At 39.3% G+C, this 25,113-nt stretch overlaps 1 protein-coding gene across 1 annotated transcript in view; it reads right to left on the minus strand.

Annotated features, from left to right (window-relative positions):
- The window catches only part of WDR64 (WD repeat domain 64), a 97,354-nt gene that overhangs the window by 9,512 nt on the left and 62,729 nt on the right, over positions 1–25,113 (minus strand). Inside the window, exons 11-17 of the mRNA XM_013943968.2 lie at positions 20,061–20,187; positions 17,690–17,838; positions 14,960–15,083; positions 12,662–12,834; positions 8,336–8,512; positions 3,651–3,781; positions 291–383 (exon numbers count right to left, since the gene is read on the minus strand). Of these exons, the coding sequence (XP_013799422.2) occupies positions 291–383; positions 3,651–3,781; positions 8,336–8,512; positions 12,662–12,834; positions 14,960–15,083; positions 17,690–17,838; positions 20,061–20,187 (974 nt within the window). The remainder of the gene's footprint in view (positions 1–290; positions 384–3,650; positions 3,782–8,335; positions 8,513–12,661; positions 12,835–14,959; positions 15,084–17,689; positions 17,839–20,060; positions 20,188–25,113) is intronic.

Consider the following 25,113-nt stretch of genomic DNA (forward strand, 5'->3'; position numbering starts at 1 on the left):
GAACAGAACTGAGACTTCGGAGGTCATTTTGATCATGAAAAGATAGCTTAGTGGAGTGGTTAAAAAAAAAAGACCATATAACATGCATTGATAAACATATCAAAAATTTAAGAATGGGAAAACTAATTAACTGCTTAGACTTGACACTGAATTAATTAAATACGAACACAAAACCAAAACAAAACCCCAATTTTAAATAGCTGTCCTGGACAAAAATTACATCAGTTTTACACAGCAAAATTCCAAATGAATGCCCCTGCCCTGGTAAAAGATACAATGCATACAGTTACCTGGAGCAGAAAGCACTGTGGACAAGGAATAACACAGCATTGACTCCAGGTGTTTGAGAAACTGAAGTCTGGCTGTCTTCATTAATTTTATACCTGAAAATAAATATGTTTGCACAGGATATGTCAGGTAGGCTGTGTATTGTTCCCAGAAAAAGCTGTAGACTTTATTGGTAATCTAAAAAATTAAACATTTTGTTTCCTAGAGCATATGTCAGCTGAAAGTTTTAGACACAGTTTTCCAAAATCAGTTAATCAGTGATGATTGATAGATTAATGATAGTGAAGAGTAGGTACAGAATGTGCTGGTGCCAGAAAAAACTGGAATCTGATGGAATGATGAACATTTCATTCCACCATGTATTTCCTTGAGAATTAGTATTTAAGACAAAAGTAAAATAACTTATGTTGAAATTAACTAGCTAAGTTAATATTAGAAAAACATCTTGTTCCTGGCATTCAATCCAGTTATGTAACCCCTGGGCATAATACCCTACTTGCAAAGTATTGACTTCCCTTTCTTCCATGCATCCACATGAATTGGCCTCCTGATATACAGGGAAGCAAAAGCAAAGGAAGAGGAGACAGCGCCAAAACTCCAGTCGAGCTTTTATTTCCTGTTGTGCAGATAAATTTAGCTCACTTTCTCACGGACGTGCCAGTTTTACACATGAAGGATGCTGCGAAACTATTGGATAGCATAGCTAAATCTTGACTTTGGATGGTCTTAAAAAGGCCTGTATTCCATAACCAACACAGAACAACCATCATGCCTTTCCACTCAGTCTAACCTGATATGTTGTCATTGCTCACTTTCCTGATGTGGCAGCTTACTCCAGAAGGGAATTTCTGGAATTATCCTGCACCATTTTGTCACTTTCTGTGAACTGCTGTATTTCCTGAAGCATATTACGTGTAACCAGGAGCAAACAGGAAGATCTCTACCAGACTTCCAAAATCACTTCAGATTTCTCCTTGTTGGACATGTGATCTGTGGTTTTCTTTTTGTTACTGACGACTTTGAACTAAAAGTAATAATTGAAAAGACTAATGCCAATATTGACTCTGGCACTGGAATGCACATCTTCCACCTGCCAAAGAGCTGCCATGTATTATGATGAAGCAAAGGCAGGTTCTCAACCATTCCTGTTGACGCTGCTCCACTTTGAAAATATAATTGACTAGACCTGGGAGGTATGGATCTTTCTTTCCTATCTTGTGGTTCCCTACATAGCTAAGAACTCCATGCAAACTGATATTGTTCCAAGAAAAGAAAATGAAGATTCCCCTTTGCCATTTGCACTGCACTGTATCCTGTAACATGATAGTTAAAGGACCCTTGTGGGAGATGTAGGTTCAAAACCATCCAAATGTAAGTAGGAACTGAGCCCATGTCTCCAAAGTACTGAGAAGTACCTTAATCATAGGCTTCTTGAGTGGAGAGGACTCTCAGCATTTCCTCTTTATTCCAAGTGACTGACAGCTAAACATTTCAAGCTGAAGTAAACGTTTTTCCCACATGAATTTTTGTACTCTTTTGAAGTGAAGAAAATGAAATAAATTTTCAACTTGTACCAATCTAAAACATATTTTTCTCCCCTCAATTTGATTGCCCAAAAACCAAACTAACCAACAAGGTTTTATATTAATTACTACTGGTCTTGTTAAAAGTTTTTGCTAGAACCAGGCAAAATTGGTCAGTGATATTTGATGTCGAATCAGATCTGGGCAGTTAGTCACCTGCAATCATAGAGGTGTTTCAACAAAATGCCTCTACTCCTTAGTGGGTAGGAGATGGGCGGGTATGGTAAAACATTCCTCAGAGCTGTGTCTCTCCCCAGCCCCCTCAAATTGCCTGAATTTCCCTAAATTGTCTATGAGAAAGAATAGCTATTTCAAAAGGAAATTATCTTCATCAGACTTGAAGGTAAGAATAAGAAGACAATTAAAATGAGCATGAGGGGAAAAATACAGAATTGGAGAAAGGCAAGTTATTAGAACAGTATGAAAGTTAAAAAAAAAAGACCAGAGGATAATACAAAAAAATAGTAATCCTAAAAAAAATTAGCTGTTGCCAAAACAGTACTCTCCTCTGCAAAAGAATTTAATTTCTTTCATTTAAGACAAAACTGGTTGTGTAGATTTTAACTGGTCATATCTTTTTTCTTGTCGCTTATTGAATCATCCATTTTTCTTCTTTGACACCTTACCCCTTCAGGCAAGCAGTGATGGCTGTCCTTCCCCTTCACCTCTTGGAATGGAACATCTTTCCATTACTCCATCTTTATCACTTTCAAGATCAAGATCACTGCTTAATCCCACAGCCCCAGCTCAGCAGTCTGTGACAGGCTTATTTCTGTCTGTCTCATTTTTTAAAAGTTAGTTTGGTAATGCCATTGTCACCCAAAATTCAAGGTTAAGGGATCTTTTAATGGAAAGACAGCCAAATTCCCCATCTGAAAGCACATCTAAATATAATTAAATCCCAATCTGTAAGCAATGGCTGTAACAGAGTTTTGTGGGCATTTCAATTTCCCTTTTCAATGAATGGTTGGGATATTCAGCTACACATCCATAAAAGGCATCTCCTTACCAGTGAGGGAAGGATGCAGACTAAACCTCTCTAGCCAAACAAGAACAGTAGAACAAACCAACAGCCTATCCACTGCAGTGTCTGTTCTCAAGGCACATTGTAAGATAAAAAAGAAATGTGCAAAGCTTTTGAAAGTGTCATTTAAGAGCCTACACTGAAGCTGCTTGCCTGTTCCTACTTTGTGCCAGAAATTTTCATATGGATGTGGAGAAGTGTCTCAAAGATTGTATATGTCTGGGTGAAAGAACCTCTACTTACTTTATTTTCTGAGGCACACTCATTTCCAAAACAAAGATGAAGAAGTAAGATAAAATAGGGAGCAGAACTGCCACCACATCAAACACTGATAATGCAGCACTTCTGCCATTATCAGCGGAAATAGCATTACTTTCCAGATGTCCTCCCAAATATGAAACATCCAAAATAAGGATGGTTCTACAGCTCTGTAGCAGCCACTAATCAATGACAGGGAGACTTAGGGACAGTTTTCCTCAGTGGTGGTGCTGAATTATGTCAAAACCCCATTCTTGATTACATCACCCCTTCCACAAATGGCCAGCGTACTGGCTAACAGAATAATCTTGAAGCAGGTTGGTGTAGGGGGGAGATAAATTGCTACTCTTAACTCCTACTTCTCAGTCACCCTTGACAGATGGGTCACACATCAGGAATGATACTTCTAGTAGAGAATACTGAAAAATCTATCTTAGAATTTCCAATATGTTGTTTGAAAGGTTAGAGTGAAATACTGGAGATCAAATATTACTTACAGACATCTGACAGAGGCAGCTTCAAAACCCCACAAAATTATTGCACCGTTTGCACTTCCTGTAGCTAATAAACTGCATCCTTCTACTTTTAACACATCAAAGCACTTCATTTCCCTGGAAGGTACAAAATTCTACAAAAGCATTAAAAAAGAGTTTTAGTAGCAGTAATGGGGACACTAGAGAGTTAAATGTTTTAACCATTAATTTAACAAGATGTCTAAATTGACAGTATCTACAGCAACCATAAATTCAGTGCATTTTATTCAAATGCTACTGTATTTGAGACATCCAGCAGCACCAGGAGGAAGCAGTGAATGTTAATAGTTGAAGATTCCCTGCTGTGGGGGCTGGAAGCCCCCATCTGTCAACTCAATATGCCGTCCAGGGAGGTTTGCTGCTGGCTGAGGGCTCAGATCCAGGACACTGTGAAGAGGCTGCCAAGGCTCGTTTGGCCCTCAGACTTGCCTCCCTGCTGCTCTTCCATGTGGGTGCCAACGACACTGCTAGGGGAGTCCCGGCATGTATCAAGTGTGACTGCATGGCTCGCTCTGAGGGTGATGGTCAAGGACATTGGGGCCCAGGTGGTGTTCTCAGTTCTGCCAGTGAGGAGGAAGAGTTTGAGGAGGAGTGGACAGATTCTGTAGGTCAAAAACTGGTTGGGCAGCTGGTGTCAGCAACTGGATTTTTGTTTTTATGACCACGGGACCCTCTTGGAGGATTGAGGACTGCTAGGAAGAGATGGGATCCACATGACTAAGTGGGGCAAAGGCATCTTTGCCAACAGGCTGGCCAACCTGGTGAGGAAAGCTTTAAACTAGGAATGATGGGGGAGGGAAAGGATGACCAACAATCATGTGAGGAAGAGGTGAACCAGGCTGGTAAACAAAAGGTGCAGGGTGACATAGGCAGGAGAGACTTCATAATCAACAAAACAGGGCTGAAAGGGGCCCAGCTCAAGCACATGCACATAAGGAAGGAAGTTGTCTACAGGACAGCGTTATGGGGGAAGCGCCCCTACCTTTTCTGGGAAATCGGCATGATTGGGCACCTCTCTGATGCACCTGTACACTAATGCACTCAACACAGGGAACAAACAGGAGGAATTAGAAGTCTGCATACAGTTGCAGGGCTATGATCTCACTAGAATCACAGAGACCTGGTGGGATAGATCACACGACTGTAGTGCTGCAATGGATTCATACAGGCTCTTGAGGAAAGACAGACTGGGAAGGTGAGGAGAAGCAGTTGCCCTTTATGTGAGAGAGCAACGGGAATTTATGGAGAGCTGCCAGTCGAGTGCTTATGGGTCAGGATTAGCAGGCAGTTCAATGTGGGCAATGTTGTGGTGAATGTCTGCTACAGACTGCCTGATCAGGAGGAAGCAGATGAAACCTTCAGACAACTGGAAGAAGCCTCATGTTTGCAGGCTCTGCTCCTCATGGGAGACATGAACCATCCCAATATCTGCTGAAGGGACAACACAGCAGAGCACAAGCAAGATTTCTGCAGCGCACTGATAATAACTTCCTGACACAGGTGACAGAGGAGCTGATGAGGGGAGGTGCTCTGATGGACCTCACATTTACAAATGAGGAAGAACTGCTTGGGGATGTGAAGGCTGGGGGCAGCCTTGGCTGCGGTGACCGTGAGACGGTGGCATTCATGATCCTGAGAGGAGGGAACAAGGCAAAAACCAGGATCAAATCCCTCGACTTCAGGAGAGCACACTTTGGCCTGTTCAGGGACCTGCTTGGAAGAATCCCATGGGATACAGTCCTGGAGGGAAGAGGAGTCCAGAGGAGAGCTGGCTGATTTTCTAGGATCACCTCCTCCAGGTCATGACTGGTTCCTCCCAATGAGCAGGAAATAAAGCAAAGGTTGCAGGAGGCCAGCATGCATGAGCAAGGAGCTCCTGACAAAACTCAGGCATAAAAAGGAAGCCTACAAGAGGCTGAAGCAGAGTCTGGTCACCCAGGAGAAATACAGAGACACAGTCTGAGTGTGCAGGGATGGGGTTAGAAAAGCCAAAGCCCACCTGGAGTTGAATCTGGCGAGGCATGTGAAGGGCAGCAAGAAGGGCTTCTACAGGTACATCAGCAGCAAAAGAAACATGAGGGAAAATATGGGTCTGCTGCTGAAGGGGGCACAGGACCTGGTGACAAAAGACACAGAAAATGTTGAGGTACTCAATGCCTTCTTTGCCTCTGTCTTTACTGGTAAGACTTATCTTCAGGAATCTCAGGTCTCTGAGACCAGTGGGAAAGTCTGACACAAGGAACACCTACCCTGAGTGGAGGAGGATCACATCAGGAAACATTTAAACAAACTGGACATACAAAAGTCCATGGGCTCTGATGGGATGCACGTATGAGTGCTGAGAAAGCTGGTTGATATCATTATGAGGCCACTCTCAATTTGAAAGGTCATGGTGACTGGGAAAGGTTCCTGGGAACTGGAATAAAGCAAATGTCACTTCTGTCTTCAAGAAGGACATGAAGGAGGATCTGGGGAACTACAGGCCAGTTGGCTTTACCTCGAACCCTGGAAAGGTGATGGAGCAAGTAATCCTGGAAACTATTTTGAGGCACATGAAGGACAGAAAGGTTAGTGGGAGTAGTCAGCAAGGATTTATGAAGGGGAAATCATGCCTGACCAATCTGATAGTCTTCTGTGACTTCTCTGAGATGACTAGTTCATTGGATAAGGGGAGATCAGTGGACTAGATTTTGATTAAGCATTGAGAACTGGTATTAAGAGCTTGCTGTCTCAGAGACTTTGTATGGTAAACCCTAGCATAGCCTAACTTTTTAAGTGACTATCACTTTTTATTGATAGGGACAATGGTTCAAGACCATTCATAAAGCTCTTGGAATAGCACAGAAGAATTTATCCCTTGCTTTCTGTTCTCGTGTTTTAAAAACAGTTTGCTTATCAGCCTGCCCATCCATTCACCTGTCCTTTCTACCTATGACTCTATACCTTTCCCTGTACACTCAAATGCAATAAAGATAATTTGTACTCGTGTTCTACAATTATTAGACTGTCTTAATTATATGGGATCACTCTTATTAGTAATGTCTAGTACATAAACATGTCTTCTACATCCAAATGGAATTAAAAACAAGATTAAGTGGGCAGTGCTTTGCATTGCATTGGAATTGCAACACCAGATCAGAACTATGGGTTATGTGTTCAGTACTCTTCAGTACCTCAATTTAGACTGAGACTAAATCAAAAAGTAGTTAGATGGAGGGTAAAATGCATCCTGAAAGGTTATTTATTAATCTCTAATATTTTGATTGATTTAAAAATTGAAGCTTCAAGTTTTGTATTCCTTCCAAAAATATCTTCCTAGTATTAACCATTGTATCACTGAGTATTCCTGTTAGCTAAATAAGCATCCATTTCTCCTTTAAATGTGATTATGCTCCTGCCAGTGATCTGGTAATGTGTAAAGTAAAAGTAATTGCCCTGTGTATCGACTGAATTCATCACTGTTCCATTTCATTGACTATCCCCTTTTTCTTGTGTTATATGCTATAATGATCAGAGTGGCAGTAATTAAAGAACTTGGCTGTTACATGATGAACAGTTTGCTCAGATATATTTTGTGTCCTTTACAGAATCACAGAATCGCTGAGGTTGGAAGGGACCTCTGGAGATCATCTAGTCCAACCCCCCTGCTCAAGCAGGGTCACCTAGAGCACATTGCACAGGATTGCATCCAGGCGCGTTTTGAATATCTCCAGAGAAGGAGACTCCACCACCTCTCAAATCTCTCTGAGATGAAGTTCGGTGAAGGTTCTCTCCTAAAGTCCATGCGGAAGGAATATAGGAAAAATACTAGATTGGAAAGTAAAAAGGATACCAGGCAGATGATAACACTGCTGGAGGAAGGAGTCCTGGAGAGGTATAGCTGGAGATGACCAGAAGTAAGGATAAATAGTGAGCTGTGATATTTACACTCACTTTGGCTTCTCTACACTCATCCAAGGTAAATAAATGTTTAGCGCATCAACTGCAGCAGCTTTCTCCATACCTATTCTGAAGTAGAAATAGTAGAGCTCACAAAGGAGTTATGTTTGCAGATGATCTCCTATTAGCCAGGAGCCCTTATTATCTGCAACTCACTGTGGCAGTTTTATACAGCAACAAGAACTAGAAGCACTTTTTTAAAAAGCACAGTGAAAGGCAGCATTCTGCAGATGTCTGCAGCACTAGTCACAGTCACTGTGAAAAAATATTTGCTCTGGGAAGAGAGATTTGGCAAGTCAGTGCTTAATGTTATTTGAAATGGGAAAGATATTTCACCAGTTACATACAGGGCTAGAAATTACATTAACAGCCTGCCCAATCTTTATGTGCCACTATTACTGAAGATCAGTTTATTGAAATGCATTTCCTTTGTAAAAGACTCATCATACAAGGACCTCAACTTATAATTTTGTACAGGAATGGGAAGTGCTTAATCCTGGAGACAACCATGCAGTGGGTTATTAGGCAAATATACTCCATAGAAACAATTACCCTCTTACATGATTTATTTTAGACCTTTTAGTGTACTGAAAAGTTTGGAATACTTATTTGGTTTTCATCCTGTTGTTAAAACATGCAGTTCTCAGTTGCATAGTAAACCTTTTTTTTGATCTTTTCTAAATGATGTTGAAATTTGAAGTGTTTCTCACCTCTGTTTCATTGCTTAGAGAACTGGTGTCAGGTAACAGCTGAATGTCTGGAAAAAATTCATGTGTTTGTAAGGCGTCAGGCTTCAGTGACAGAGACAAAACTGGATTCTTTCGTGGAAACACCACTGCCTCAGGAAGCACCCATGTAACATTTAGATATGTTTGAACTTTGTTACCCTATTAAAACAATTGACTTAATGAAAGAGGAAGGAAAGCATTTTTGCATTCATAAGTAAAAGATCTGTAAGTGTGTGCCAAAACCTTGTTTTTTTGTGCCAAACTACAAAAAATATTACACACTTCACCTAGCATATGCCTGCTGTGCAAACGGAAGCACCAGTTAGAGATATTTCAGCTCACTTTGAATTACCTGCTGGTATATTAGAAGTTGACTAGCTGTGGAGTTTGGAGTTTTTTGATTGTCTGCAGTTTAACTACCCACTTAAAGTGAGCTGTCACTTCAGTTACAGCTGCTTTTTTTATCAACTTTGGTAATCACCAGTTCATATTTAACATGTCAGCAAAGCTGCTGATTGTCCCACTTGTGTGAAAAGTTCAAGGTCTTTGGTTCAGCCATGGCTCTCAGTTATTGATCTTTCCCCATTGTGCGCAGAGCCAGTGGGAGTTATCATGATAGTTTTTCCACCTATAACAAATCCACTTCAGTATCTAGTTTCTGCTTTAACCTTCATATCTCTATATTTCTGTTTTGGGAAGTGTTAAAAAAATCAGCTCCTTGGGTTTTGTTCTGTTTTCATAGATGCCTTGAACTCCAGAATGAGTATTAAATGTATCAAACAAGAAATACCCTGGGAGAAGGACTAAAAATTTTAATCAGTATTTCTGTGCAGTTTCCGAAATAAAATTTAGTCACAGCAGTATTTGGGTTAAATTGCTTTCTAAGCTGTTAGTAAATTGAATACAGAGCATCTTTTACTAATTCAGAAATACCAGATTTAATTATTTATTTCAAGTTTTAATATTGTGAGACGTGAGTTTTCAGAGCTGCTCTATAAGGAGGCTCTCTTTCACTGTGATTTTCATGGGGAGAAAGCATTCTACAGAAATGCTTGTTCTTCCAGATGCTTGGTATTTTCATGTCTACCACAATGTACTATGTTGTGTATTAGAGAGAATAAATCCATGTACAATTATAAAAAGCTGTTACCTTATTCATGATCTTGCTGGTTTTAGGTTGCATGTTTTTATATACAGTGCTACTATGTGATTTGCTAGTGCCTCATGGACGTGGTGTTAGATTGGAACAAGAAATGCATTCATCAGTCTATGAACTTCATGTGGACAGGCTGTACAGGCAGGCTATTTCAGAGCATCTGCTATTCCTGGCAACAGCATGGCAGATTCCTCCAAATAGTAAACTCTTTTGGGGATGCTACTCAAGTTTACCTTGCTACCTATCACATTTAAAGCCTCTTTAAAAAGGCAATAATAATAACCTGTATTTCTCATTATCTTGGAAAGATTAGTGTAAAAAAAGTAGTTCTGCAACTATATGCCACAATGCTAATGTACTTAGATTCATATAGACTTGGAGGAGATTCAACTATTCTTCATCAACCTGTTTGTTGAGGTATACATTTGCATCACATGCATGATTTAACAATTTCATTAATAACACTGGGGGGGCGTTTGTTGGGCTTAGTATTTCAGAAAAATCTGAATATCAAAAGCAAAACCAGCTTTTTACTAGCAGGAGACTCATAAGGAATAAATTATATACCAAGACAAAAGCTTGTATGTTTTTTCCTAAATGTATCATCTGGCTAATAAGTCTTATTACTCCTCCCTATAGATCTTCCTTCCCTTTCACACAGTGGATTTAAGGGTTCATACAGAGAATTTTGTCGTAAGTAAAACATTCCAATCTGAAGAAGATAATTCCTAAAAAAGACAGTTTGTCTGAGAAATCAGGCCCCAATTGTAAGCTTCAAATGCATCCCGTTAATTTTTAGCTGAAAGGAACACAAGGTAGACTGGAAATTGAGCCAAGTTCAGGAAGTCAATATGATGTATTACTGCCTTGTCACTTTGTATCAGTTTTTAAGAAGCCACTTTCTTAATTTAGGATTTTAGTAGAAAAAAATCCTTTAATCAAAATCTTTTCTGATACTGAGTTTTCTTGCAGGATAATACCATGGCCACATACTCCCCATAGAGGAAAAACGTAACAAGAGGAATACTGGGCTATAGTTGGAGAGGTTAAAATTCATACAGGTTTACAGGCTTGAGGCCTTTGAGGTTTCTGATATTGAATCCTGAGTCATGAGAGTTTACTATCAGTAAATATTAAAAGGACCCCTTATGGCATAGAGATGGCTGGGATGGAATGGCAAGTATCTCAGTCTCAGTGCTCGGTGGCTGAATTGGGACAGTCTCTCTACACAGGATTGTTATCAAAACCCCAAGAAGATGATCTGTGCTGTTTCATGGCCCAAGGAGTGCACTGAGGCTGAGAGGTAGCTGTGGAAGAGGAAAAGGTACAGCTGCCTCATGAGAACATGGCACTAGGCCTGAGGTACTATTAAAGAGCAGGACTTTATTCAGAGCAGTGGGGCTGAGTACATAAGCAGGATTTGCAGGAACAGTTCTAGTCTGTCTCAGCTGCTAGTGAACTAAAAACTCTTTAAACAGGATAAACTCCATCTATAATAACAATGGCAAAATTTTAAAGCTTTTACTGTAAAAGATCAGTACCTCAATGCTTTAGAAGTAAACTTCTTGTGACTAACTTGTGATTCCTTGGCTAAGCTTGGGGTGTCCTTCTCCAATGAACCTAGCAACCCTCTGAAGGAGTGGATTGAGTGACCGAACTTGGGAGGGATCTGAGTCTCTGGTTTTGGGGTTAAGGATGTTCAGCTGCCCTTGATCTATGACCCAGGGTAGAGTTCTAGAAAAGAGGCCTGAGAACAATGGTGTCCTATAAAAAAGGCTTCTTCTATTTAAAAAGAGAAAATGTTTAGGTGAGGATCAGCTCATTTTAGCAAAATTCCTCCTCCTCTTGTGTAGATTGTGTATCCTTCCTATACACTTGAAGAAGCATCCCAAATGGATGCTGGTTCCTTCACAGCTGAAAGCCACTGCTGCGTAAACAGCAGAGCTAATTCTTATTTCTTACACCACTCTAGTAAATCATGTAAATATTACTGAGATGAGTTCTCTAATGCAAAGGAAAGCATTTAAATACTGCAGTTTTTAATGTTACAGCCAGTCCAAGGGGTATCATTACAACAGCCAGATCTGGAGCTATTCTGATCAGAGTGGCCACAGAGTGGCCAGTGTTACTTTACGCAAATCCCCATTGCATCAGTGCTAGGGAATGGAATCAAGGCACCAGATATTTTTTTCATAACTAAAACATTATCTTTAGGAGTAATGTGGTGCTTCATCTCCCTTTGTGAACTGCCAGCATGTATATATTAGGTAAACAAGGTAGGGAGCATTTGGCTATATAAGCCAAGAAGAATAAATGGCTCTGAGGAGTTCTGCACATGGTAGCCATGACTCAGTCTGTGCAGACTCTGCTCAGTGTCAGGTTCCTGGTTTCTACCAATGCATACAAAATCCAATTTTGTCATGTAATATACATGCTAGGAAAACAACATGTATCAAATACACAAGTCCACAATACATTTATGTCAATGTTTTTTTCTTTAAAAGCTAATGGATACCAGGACTGGGAGTTTACACAGCTTCAGCACATGATGAAGCCTCAGAGTCGCTTTGCAAACTTTCTCTAAATGATTCAGGCCATCGTAGTCCCTTTGCATCAATAATTCAGAAGGGAGCATCTCAGCCTTTAATGTTAATTTATGAAGGAGAAAAGAAGGGAAACAATTTTAAGACATAGGAATCAGATTCTGCAACCATATATAACTTCACTTATTTGAGCATTCCTATTAACTTTAATGAGTGACAGTATACGCATGCACAAGTACATAAGATCCTGTGGCTCTTTTCCAGCAACCACAGGTTAATTTGATAACTGTGACAACATATTCAGAAATTGAATCACAAAAGCTCAATCACAAAGAGAAAAATGTTCATGTTCCATTATAGGGAGTGCATGGAAAGAAATGATCAGAATGCTGAAAAAAGAGCAACAGACTAATATTAACACTTAACTAGAAATGCAGAAAACTAATTTGATGATATGCAGAAAATGGATTGTTCCTTGTTAGTTTCTAAGAGTTTACGTACTGATTAAGGAAAAAAAGTCTCTATTTACCTTTAAAATTAGGAGCTACCAAATTAAATTAGAAAAAAATTACATACATATGCATATATGTATACATATATATGAAAAACCTGAATGATTTTCATCTTCCCACTCTGCTCCAAAACAAGAAGCACATGTTGACTCTGACTAGCTTTCAGATAAACTACTTGAAGCAGACGATGCCTATCATCTTTGCTGTGCTGGGCCAAAGGCAAGGCTTTCATTTCCTGCCCACTTCCAAAATCCCAAACTTTCACTGTTCCTAAACAGGAATGAAGAAAATGTACAAAAGGGAATGACCTTTCAAGAATAACACGTTTCAAATTCAGAAACTTGAAATGGGTCAGACAGGAAGAGGGAGAAAAGAAATAAAAACCAATTGAAGGTTCAGAGCTAGGTCACTGATCTTTTAAAAGTAATGTTATTGTGTATGTGTTTCTTAGGAAAGCACCCTTAGGGAGACAAGCCTTACCAGAAAACACCTTCACTGATAGCCCTGCTATTTTTCCTTCTTTTTTCACATCTGTTTTATGTTGCAGCCCAGGATGAAAGTCCACTGCCTATCTCATTTTTGTTTCTGGACTAAAGCCATCAGAGAATAAGCAGAGTGGTGGGCAGTCTGACAGAAGACTTCAGGGTCTGAGCTACAGCAGGGAGCAGAGTGACCCCGATCACTAGACTTATCTCACAGAACTAGTGAGGAGAAGGAACTGGAACATTATCTTATGTGAAGCAATTATCACATATGACTCCACTTTTGTAAGGCTTGATAGCATTCACTTTCTGTTGTGCTCTTAAGATCCATAAAGGATGCATTCTCTGCTCCCAAGCATAAATAAGAAACATTAGTCACCATGCTGTGTGGAAAAGGCTATCTCCTCTTTGTGTGAGGGCAGCTTTCATATATTTCACGTATTTTAATACTTCAGGCGTGCACTTCTGAACATTTGAATATGAGAAGAAATCAAGAATTATTCAGCCATGTTAACAGATAACAAAATTATTAAAGTTTGCAGCAAAATACAGTGTAGCCCTCGTGAATAAATTGGAGAGGTTTTGTCACATTATCTAAAACTAATACATCCTAAATAACACAGGGGAAAAATTCAAAATATATGTATATTCTAGTGTTCAGTGTCTGCAAGACACTATAAAATTCAGCTGAGACACTATAAAATTTGAAAAATGACTTTTCTCCAGTATCTTACAACTAAATTATTAAAATGTCTGTCTGTCTTTCTGCCTGAGACTTCCATGCTTTGGCTAGTTCAAAATAACTGTTTTTCCAAATTGGAAAAAAATGTCCTTTTGCTATGTTTGTCTTATAAATGCCACTATACTCATTATGTTCCCATTGTAAAAGGATCTATTTTATATGAATACCATTTTAAACTAAAATGGAAACCATGTCTCACTATAGCAAAGAATGAAACACAGTGCAAACTTGGATAATGTTAATGCAGTATTTTTGAAGTGGCAAACATTTAACTTTGAAGAGGACACATATTTTGGCATATTTACCTTCAATTTAATGCAACTTTCTTGAGCTACAGGGGTATAAAATGCTAATGAAAACAATGTGAAAAATACCTGAGCTGAGCATCTGAGCTTGAATATGAATTCATGAAAGCTGAGTTAAATTATCTCAGGCGGAAGCCAATTTTAGTAAGACCACATAGGGATGCTGAGAGTCCAAAATACACCATCATTACAATATTAACTCTAGCAGACCCACTGTAAGGAATTAGCAAATGGTTTCCAATGTAAAGTTAACAACCAAATTTTTTATATATGGAATATTTTCCTCAGGAAACAAATGCAATACTTTTTACAGTTCAATTTACATTGGATTATCTAAGTGGTATCATTTCAGAAGGAGTGCAGAGCTCAAAGTGTTTTAGAGATTGCATAACAAAGGTGGATACTCACAGCTACTATGCACAGTTTAATCCTAGGCCTTTTGGAATGGTTATTAAAACAGAAATTTGTCTACTGAATCTGGAATCATCTAATTACAGTGGTACCCAGCTCTAGCTCCTAATTCCTATGAGGAAACACTTTTTCACACCACGAGCTATGCAGGTAGTCTTCCATAAAGCAACAGACTAGCGAAGTACCAGAGTTCAAGCAAACTAAAATCACCTTTCAATGAATCACCTATCAAATAAACCCTAAACAAGACCAAAAAAACCCACCCCTTTTTCCCCAGACTTTAAGCTGCGTATTCCTTTCTGTGCATACCTCCTCTCCATTTTGGAGGACGGCCAAAAATCACTTCCTTCTCTCACTGAGACAGAGTGTTTCAAGCCAGATAGTTCTGACTGCTCATACCATACGTAATTTTAAATAACATTAATGAAAAGGTGGTAATTATTTAATTGCTTTACCATCACATGTCCCAGTAGCAAGATGAAAACCTTTTTCTTCAATGGCTGCACAGGTCACTTTAATATTCAGCCCATGTGCATCTTCAATCTGATATATTTGATACCCTGTTACTAGCTCCCAGACCTAAAAAAAAAGATGTTAATTATTTGCACTCCATCCTCCAAAAAACTCACATAATCTGTTCTAGTGTAATTGCAGAAAGATGAATACTTCCAAGGGCAAATTTTCACATCCCATGAAATAGGCTCTCTGATAGCTCATCAGATTCACTATCACAATACTGTGCTATTTCACTGAAATAAATGTGTCATTTCTCTGAAAATGTCCCACTCTGCAGTGAAGCCATTGTAGCATGGAGAGGCCTATTTAATATGTTATGAGAGAGACCCTTGTTAAGTCAGAGAGATTGTTGTTAAATATGAGTTTTTACAAGGCAAAAATCAAGGAAATCTAACTAGAAAGAATGGTTAGAGCTATAATTTCTATGCTGAATATCCAAATGAGGGTCTTCATAAATATTTGGTCTGAAAGTGTAGGAACGACTATATCTGATCATCTAAGCCTTTTTGGACATCTAAGGATCTAAGGATTTTGGACATCTCTGGATCATCTAAGCCTTTTTGGACTTTAAACAGTGCCTCATAATGAAATACCAGTACAAAGTCTGGCCTCTGTAATGGAATAGCTTGGATTTAACTGGATTTATGAAGTAGCTACTCACATCAGATGCACTGTTTGAATCTGAATTTCTACATCACTGAATGCCCACAACTATTTTGCAATTGTAATGGTTTTCTGGCCACCATGGTCTATGGAAGGGAAGGTTTACAGTGAGAAATAACATCTTTATTAGGTGTATAAAATACACAAACATTTACACAAACAAGCCTTTCTCCAAAGGAATGGCATATATGACCAGCTGGCCCCAAAAATGGATACTACCTCTTCCTACAAATCCTGCCACCTAACTCCATCAGCAATTAATGACTAGTGCAGGTCTTCAGTACCTCTGATAATCAGTGTCACACTGTTAATTACACCTGTAATGACTGGTTATGTTTGCTGCGAGTTTTATGACACTTGCATGGTGACTATTTTTCAGTTGATTCAAATGTAACTAGTAGAATTAATAGGCACATTTATTTTTTTTATTAATGTTTCAACACAAATAAATATGGTCAGAGAATGAATCTCTAGCTTGGCAGGGTGGGAAGAGGTTGCAGATGTTGGAGGCAATGGATGCTGATAGACCAGTAAGAATGTGAAAGTCATTCAACACAATTCAAAATTTGACAAGGAAGAACAAACATTTGTGAGGACCACATTTTTATGGTCATTATCATTATGTATCTGAAAATGTCCAGGAAATATTTAAAATCACTCAGATACTAATATCCCATTGAAATCAGTGGGTACTAGGTATCTAGGAGTTCTTGGAAAATCTACTGAGTGACTGAGTTCATTTCTAAAACAGTGTCCAAACAACTGTCTCTAAGAGGCTGAGGCTGAAATGAAATGAATAAATTGAAATGAATGGAGAATCCTGCAGCCAGATCCTTGAAAGGTATTTAAGTTTTTAACTTTCATTGACTTGAATGGGAGCTAGATACCTACAAACTCTTGTGATCTAAGTCTAAGTGCTTTGGAAAATGAGAGTTTTTTAGATGCATTTCACTCACTCCCCCCGTCCCAAATGCCTCACAAGCTCATTTGAACAAAGCCTGTGGTCAGGGGACAGGAGTGAGTTGATAAAAAGCAATAACTGAGAGAGGTTTCTATCACTTTATTTTTCTTGCTATTTGGCCATTATTTTTAACACTTCTCCCTCACAGTAGGACTTGAAATCCTGAAGGCTCAGGAAAATGTGTTCTAAGAAATTATTTGAAAGAGAAAAGGATCTACAGAAGGTCAGCAGATTGGCTCCAAGAACTGCTAGCCAAATAGAAACAGATTCAGAAAAAAGAACAGGAAACACAACAGTAGGATGAAAGTCAGGTTGTGTAGTTTAGGCACACTGCATGTACTAGAGGAACTTTTCAATTTTAGTCAAGGAATCTTTTCATCTGAGAGCAGAATCTTTTACACAGTACCGTTTAAACAAAGTGGGTTGGGGTTTTTTTTGCATTATACTGATTCATAGAGTGTTTTACATACACATTTATATTCCACTGAGTTGACTGGGACTCAAGCACTTACTGAACTTTAAAGAGGTGCTCACCAGATACGTCTTCTGAATTGGGGAATAACGTGTAATTGTGCTTCCATAAATTATTGATTGGATGCACAATCTGTCATCATGTCTTTAAAATTTTCCTTTGTAGCTACTATACAGCCAATGGACTTTCACTGCTTCTGTTACACTTGCAAGAATCCATTGCAGTAACAGGTAAAGTGTACCAAAACATAGCTAGAGGAAATAAAATCACAACCAAATCCAGTGCCTCTAAAATCTACTCCATCTGACTGGTGCTTGCAGTGATAAAAGAAACTAATTATGTCAGTGAAGGTCAGGGAAGTAGTTTTCTGACAAAAGTAATGATGTTGAAGCCAAATAGCTTATTTATCATGGCTTACCACTTCCCTGAAGAATTAGAGCACAAAATAGCCACAAACCCAACACTTTGAAAAATAAACAACAAACACTCTTATTTAATTGCCCGGTAACTTATATATAATGAAAATAGCTGAAACTTTCTTTTTCAGTTTAAAGGCTGACAACTTACACTCACCTTCAGTATTGACTCAGAGCAGACAGTGACAATTTGGTGAAAAGCCCTGCTGTAAACCAGAACATTGATGCTTTTCTCATGTGTCTGTGGAACCTGTTTTGTATCTTGTATCACATGAGTCAGGGGATAAATATCAATGACAGATGAACCTGCACATAGTGAGAGGGGATAGAATATATGCATTTTATGTACAGTACCACTTATATTCCCTGGATATAGAAAGATTTTATATAAGCCATAAAGTTCATTTGAGTTCTTCTGAACAGGGTAAGGAATCTCTGCTGTTCCTTGAGTATGTCTGTTCCCTAAAACAGAAAATGTTCACACATGCTCCCCAACAAGGCACCAATTAAGCAACTGTGAAGTATTTCCCTGGCTTAAACAACCATCTTCCCACCTTTTATGGGACCGATACCCTGACTCAAAGGTCATTAGGAGCTGTAAATCCCCCAGTCCCAGTGTGGGTTGGCATGGAATGGAATGAACATAAATATATGAGACTCTGACTGGCAGATAACTCACTAAAAACAATTATGGTATCCACATTCTTAGAGATAAAGCAGTTCTATCTGCAGGCAATGAGGGCTTTTCAGTAGCTTCCTTTATACAGCACTGCAGGTCTGAATGGCATTTGCAGACACCTTCCAGTGGTCCCTGATCAGAAGGATTACAAAGACAGGAAGGCAGATGGGGCAGACAAGACAAAGGAAAGGACAAAGTTTTCACAACAAAGGCTCACAAGCCAGCGCACGCATCCAGCCTCCTATTTCAATTCCAATATACCGCAGTTCTACCAGCAGAGGAGCAGCAGTCAGCAGTAGATTTGTAGCAAAGGAGGAATTTGCCTACTACTTGGCATGAGTCCAGGCATACAGGCCAGCTTGGAGAAAGACGCAGAAGGAATGCTGTGGTAATATTCAAATGAAGCATGAAGGTGAGCCGAAATCATCCATAAACACTGACTCTTGTGATTTATGAATGTAGCAGACTAATTGAAAATCTCCTCTGGAAAGTCAGGTACATAGCTATGAGGATTAATTCTCCCACATATAGCCTCAGTCTCTCACTTCTTCAGGGACAAGGAGACATTCATTTAGCTTTTTAATGGGATTGTTAACAGAGTCCAGGCCCAGATTTTTGAAGCTATTTAGGCACTGCTCCAATCAGTGTTTATAAGGGCAAAGTCACCTAATTTTCACAAGGATTTAGCTATGTAAAATAACTACATGACTGAGCCTTGAAAATCTCACTGATGTAAATTTGAACTGAAGATGCTATCTGTATCTTAAGAGTGATGAAATATCCTTAAAAACTGGACTGATTAGTATTCTGGGTATTTTTAAATAAGATCGAGTAGCTGAAGTTCCTTATGCTTTGCTCTACTGAGGAAATGCCTAAATCCATTTAGCAATTTGTGGTTTGGAGTCCAATGCATATATTTAGGCTTCTAAAACTGGGGTGTATTGGCAAACTGGGGTTTATTCAGCAAAAACCACAAGGTCACTGAAAACAGATTTGACAAGCTTTGTGCCTTTATTCCTGAAACAAGGACAGAAAAAACTCTCTTCAAAGACCATGACCTTATTGGCCTGGTATGTCTCAGGCTTCTATGGCCCCAGGAGGAGAGGTTTAAAGCTCAGGACTCCAGGATATCAGTGACTACATCTTTGAGGCAGACAAACCCTGCCAGTCTCCAGATTCTCTGCCTTAGACGCAGAAGACTACAGTCCCTAGGAATACAGCCAGAGAAAATAAAATCACCTGCTAAGCTCTGGGCCCTCAGAGCTTCCAGGCTCCCTGCAAGAGAGTCAAGAGGCAGAGCACAGAAACTGTGGGATGAGCTCCTGCAATATTTAATTCCTGATAAATTTGACAGTGCAGTTGTGCTGCAACCACAGATTGTGGGGTCCTCTGTAGCTATTCAGTTAAACAAGGAGTCTGAATACACCCGTAAGGGCTATATAGAGACTATACTTTGCTGCTTTAACCTCCAAATGGGAGGAGAGGGCCAAAGGAAGGGGGGTCCAGGAAGATCAGCAGCTGAGTAGCTTTCAACAAATGACAAGGCTCCAGAAGGTATGTGTAGTTTAATTTTTCTGAAGAGGGCTCACCTTGGCTTCAGAGAAGCACTTCTCATTTACTCTCGTTTTTGCTTTTAGTTCTCTTGATGCATATTTTCATGCATAATTCCACATTGAAACTAGCACCATATATAGCAAGAATCACTTCAAAATGATCTTAACATGTATAAATACTCTTACCTCCCAAAATTTGGTGCATCCCATATACCTTCTTCCTGTCCTCAACTTTGGTCAAACGAAACCAAATTCAACAAGGGAGATGCACTCACACATTAGTTGCAGTAACATACCTGTGATAAGCGTGCGGTGGTTATTGTCAAGTACCATGGCAAAGATCTCCATCTCTCCAGGACTGTCTTGATTATCATGGAAGACCTGTAGCAGTGTTAGGGTCTGTATATCCCACACTCTAAAAATCTAGAGGGAGAGAAAGGCAAAAAAATCTAGTACTATATCATGATCGGATTTTCAAATACTTTTCATTTATATGATAGGAATATAGCCTCCAATGAAAATCATGTGGTTACATGTGGTACTTCCCCAAGTCAGCATGGCAAATAACAGAGGCATCTTTATCCCCATTTTACTAAGGATAAAAGGCACAAAAAGACTGAGTTTCTTAACCATAAACTGACAAGTCCACAGTAGAACCAGATCTCCTGAGAATCAGTTCTACTCCTTAATGGCAAGATGACTCCATTGTATCCTGCTTCTCAGTCATGTACAGATAAATGAAACTAGTTTAAAAGCTTGTATTTTGAACTGGTCTACTGAGCAGAGCATACACTCTCTGAACTACCGGCAATACAAAAATTAATTTCAGAAGGTTCCAGATCAGGAATTCCTAAAATCTTTGACTGACAGCAGGTGCTGGAGCAAATCAGGATCAGGACATACTGCAGAAGGATCATTTCTATGCACACATAGCTCTTAATGCTCTCCATAAGCAACTACTACCAACCACAATTAGGGTGCTACCCTATAAGGAACACCATGTTCCATATGTTTGTTCTTACTTTCAGTTCCAACAGAGAACACAGCAGCCACCTTAAACTCTAGAACTTACTGGTCAGTGATTATATGTTAGCAACACTCATTTATCCCTGTCAAAACTGGTACTGTAATTACTGCTGTCCTGTGCAAACTGCTCTCAATCCTGCAAGAAATCGTGATGTAATTTCTCAGACCCCATGGTTTTTAGTGTGGTAAATTTCCCAGCAAGATAATCTTACTATGCTCTCAAATATTATTCTGTCATCACCAATAACTTCTACGCTCAACTCTCATTCAGTTACCAAAACTGTGGTGAGTTTTATATGGGCATTTGTGCAAGTTATTTGTATTCTTTCATTTGTGTTGTTAAAAGGCGAGGCTGCACTCTGTTTTTAATGCAGAGACACATGTTGGTATAATGCTCCCATCAATATTGGGAGTGTTTGGGCTTTGACAAGGTGCTTGAATCTTTGGATGAAATGTTCCACAAAATGTTAGTCTATAAAACACATCAGCACAAACCACACAAAATATTCAACTGAATTTAGTGGCTGAGCTGTGTCTCAGCCAGAAATAGCCCATAAATACTACTGCTTCCTGTGCTACAGTCTCTGGAGGTCTTCCTCTCTCAGCTGTTCCTTATTCTTGACCTTATCACTCAATTGGTATCTCAGTGGCTTTTTTTAGATGATCTTGAAGCAATTAGTCAACTTCTAACTTCGTAGTCTTGGCCAGGAAGCAGGAAACAACCAGCCAGCCATGACCAGGGCTGGGCTTCTGTTTCTCTAACAGAACAATAATTTTTGGAGGTATGATGAGGAAAATTTAAAAAAACCCTAAGGGAATTTACATCCATTTCTTTGATTCTTCCAAGGATCTACTGAATGGTGGCAATCATTATGGTAAAGGTGAATCCAAGGCCAAAGACATCTGCAGTAGACACTTCAGGTGCAGATTCTTGCATTGTATTCCTGAAAACATACTTACATCACCCAGAGGTAAAAGCAGCATAAGATGCTGTATTGGTACATGAGTTTGCCTATCGTGGAAAGACAATCCAGTAAGTCTCTTGAAACAATCCTAAGCATCTGTCCATAACAGATGGGCATTGTAACAAAAAAAGGAACTAGTGGAATTAGAGCACCAGTCACTGGACAGTGAGACTGGGAGTTATTTTGAAATGACTTGTGCTTTTCTGGCTGATATATTAGACAGCACAGTGGCTGTGCTATCTAATAGCTATCTAATATCTAATATCTGTAACTATAAGAACCGAAGAATACTGAGAAGTAGGTTTCTAGGGAAATACTATAGTAAGGTGAAAAGAATCTGTCACTGAACAGAGATATAATGACTTTTCCAGGAACATCATCTACATCTGTTACAAAGTTGGTAGAACAACATAAAATACAAAATACAAAATACAAAACAAAACTGAATACACACAATTCTAATAATCCTATGGATTTTATTTTATCAAAGCAATAAGAAGAGCAAGAGATTTCACAGCACAAATGAATAGAAGTCAGAACCTCTTTTACTATTCTTTGTGGCTTGTTCTGCCATTAATTTCAGTACCACGTTAAGAAAATGCAGTCACTTAAAGAGACAGCAAAAACCTGGACACATCACAGCATTCATAAATCTTTTCTCTTCCTGCTTTTCTAGCCTGTGGGCACAGGATGGAGAGATTACTCAAGCCACTGTTTCACATGAGTAACACAAGGCATCACCAGCATGGCCGTGAGATATAATGTCACTGCTGTTCATCTGCATCAACACACATGGCTGTGCATGAATTCATGCACAAAGAGTGGCAATGACAGGCATGCTTATTTTGAACTTAGGAGGTGACTAGTGGGAGTTGCCTCAGGAATATTTCATTAATGGTTACTTTATTGTGCTACGTATTTATGGAAGAATTTCCGATGGCAGCCTGACTAATTCCAGGAATCCATGAGACCCTCTGAAAACATTCTTCATGGTAAAATACTTCTAGACTGTGTCTTCTGAAACCTGCAGACTGTATTCAAGCAAACAAAACACACTAGGAAAGAGTGGGATTGCAAAGAGAAGGAGCTTTAACTATTTTTGGAAACAGCTTCTTTCCTTCTTCCAGCTGTTTCCATCTAGCAGGAAAAGCTAGTCTACAGTTACAGTAAGTATCTACAACACTGGCTTATGTTAATGAAAAGCCGGTTGGCTCAGTTTGGGTGCTAGCAGAATTGGCCTTGACCCACAGATACACCTTGTGTATATGCTTGAGATTAAATCTGCTGTGTAGGGACTCTTGCCTGAGTTCCCACATTGTGACTAACCTCCTTCACATAGTAGGTGACAGGCACAGAGGAGCATTCCTGGAACACAAGTTCCATTTCTTTTGTATCTTGGCTGCAAAAGCTTTAGCAAAATAGTTTGTTACCCTGTTCAGGACTACAGTCTGGATCATTCCCCTCAGTTTTGGGGTACTTTTCTTCTGTCTTTCGTCTTTCAACCCAATGGTAAGACCATATAGTTACAGATGAATTTTCCAAAGACACTAAGCACAGCTGGGAGCCAAATTCCTCCAGAAGTCAACGGAAATTCATGTCAAAGCCTTCTGAGATCCCTTTAAAAATTTAAATGTGCACATTTGCATACATAAACACTTTTCTCTCAAGCATCATATACCTTCCAAGCTCTAAAATTCAGAACCTCATAGAAAAAAGCCAGAACTATCTTCTCCATCTGATCTAAAGCCTGTATTTTGTGAACATGTAAGAATCTGTAACATCCCTCTCTTCTATTCTTAATACCAAAATAAAAGACAAAAGATCCATCACAGCACTTACCAACTAATATGGTAGCAGTAGGGAGAGACAGGACAAAAATGGCAAATTGGGCAAGACAAATTTGGTAAATAAATATTTTACATGCTCTCAGTCCATTAAAGTTCAGGCCTCAGGAACACCATATCTCTTGCTGAGCTGTCATGAGGAGGCCACTGTGGAAACATGTTTTGACTCTGGGAGAACTGAATCCTCTTCTGTCCCTTTCTGTCTGTCACTAACTGAGTTAGTTAGAGAAGAACTAAAGATGGCCAGGGGATGCTGATCAAAAAAAGATATTGCTTCAAATTATTGGTAGTAATGAATAAAGAAGTGAACGTAAAACACTGCTCTGAAGAAAATATCTCAAAAACTCTCAAGAGAATGCAATAATTTATTTTTAATGCTTGTGAATTCTCACATCTCTGTTGATAGTTTTTGTAAGTTAAGGAATGTTCGTTTTATGAAACGGACTGACTAGTTTCCCCAGTTTTATGGATGACTGATGCTGCAAGGCTTTAAAACAACTGTATGGAAAAAGGACTTCTGCAGGATTCACCAAAATCCAGCCACCCTTGAGACAGAAAGAAGTTGCATGAGTCACAACATTCACTGTAAGCAGAGACAGGAAGAGTGAGCAACAATTAAAGCTGATTTTAGGCTCACGTGCTTAGTTTCTATGACCCCATCTACTACACTGCTCAACTGTTTCAAAGTGTCATCAAAGGCTCCATGTTCTAAGTAAAAAAAGTTACAAATTCATACAGAAGGTCTGAACCCTCAAAGACAAAAATCACCAGGCATGAAGCAGAGGTCAAACATCAGTTCTGTTTACTGTGTTACTTAATAGAGAAGTTATCTGCAGAGAGTGCAGTTGTGTGTCTTGTGATCCCTGAAGGTGATCCTGTGAGGTATGGCAACTCCCTATAGTTATTAGAAGACTTAGGAACAAATTGATGTCAATGAGATTAGTTGTGAGGCTAAAGCAAGGAGGATTTAGCTCTAAGCATATTAATGCAATGTAGTGCAGCAGCTGGCACTATAGCTAGTACCTTATGAGACAGTAATTTGGCGAAGTTCCAGATTATGCATATTTCAAATCACATCCTCAAATAGTATAGTAATAAGCCTGCAAGATATGTATTGGGCTCTATACCATGACTGAGCATGTATAAAGGCTCTAGACTGCTCAGTACACTGACAGTAAAGAGCTACAAGATCCCTAATGCAAAGATGAAGTGACCCTCAACAGCTTGTGTGCAGCAGTTTCAGTAGGAGTCAGATGCTGTGTGGGAGAGAAGCAGGAGGCTAGAGGTGGAGGAGATGACTGCCCATGAACACCTGCATCAGAAGTGCTTGAAAAGCAGTCAAGTTCTTCCCATCAATCTTCAGGCAATCTTAGAATGATATGGCTGTGCATTACTCTCACCTTAGAAATAGCAATTGAAGTAATTTTCAGGTATACAACTCTGCATTTACATTTTGAAGCTTCCCTATTTCTTTCTTCCCTAGTAGAAAAATCAGTAACCAGGAATCTACTGGT

The sequence above is a fragment of the Apteryx mantelli genome, chromosome 3 (assembly GCF_036417845.1).
Source record: "Apteryx mantelli isolate bAptMan1 chromosome 3, bAptMan1.hap1, whole genome shotgun sequence".
NCBI classification, from domain to species: Eukaryota; Metazoa; Chordata; class Aves; order Apterygiformes; family Apterygidae; genus Apteryx; species Apteryx mantelli.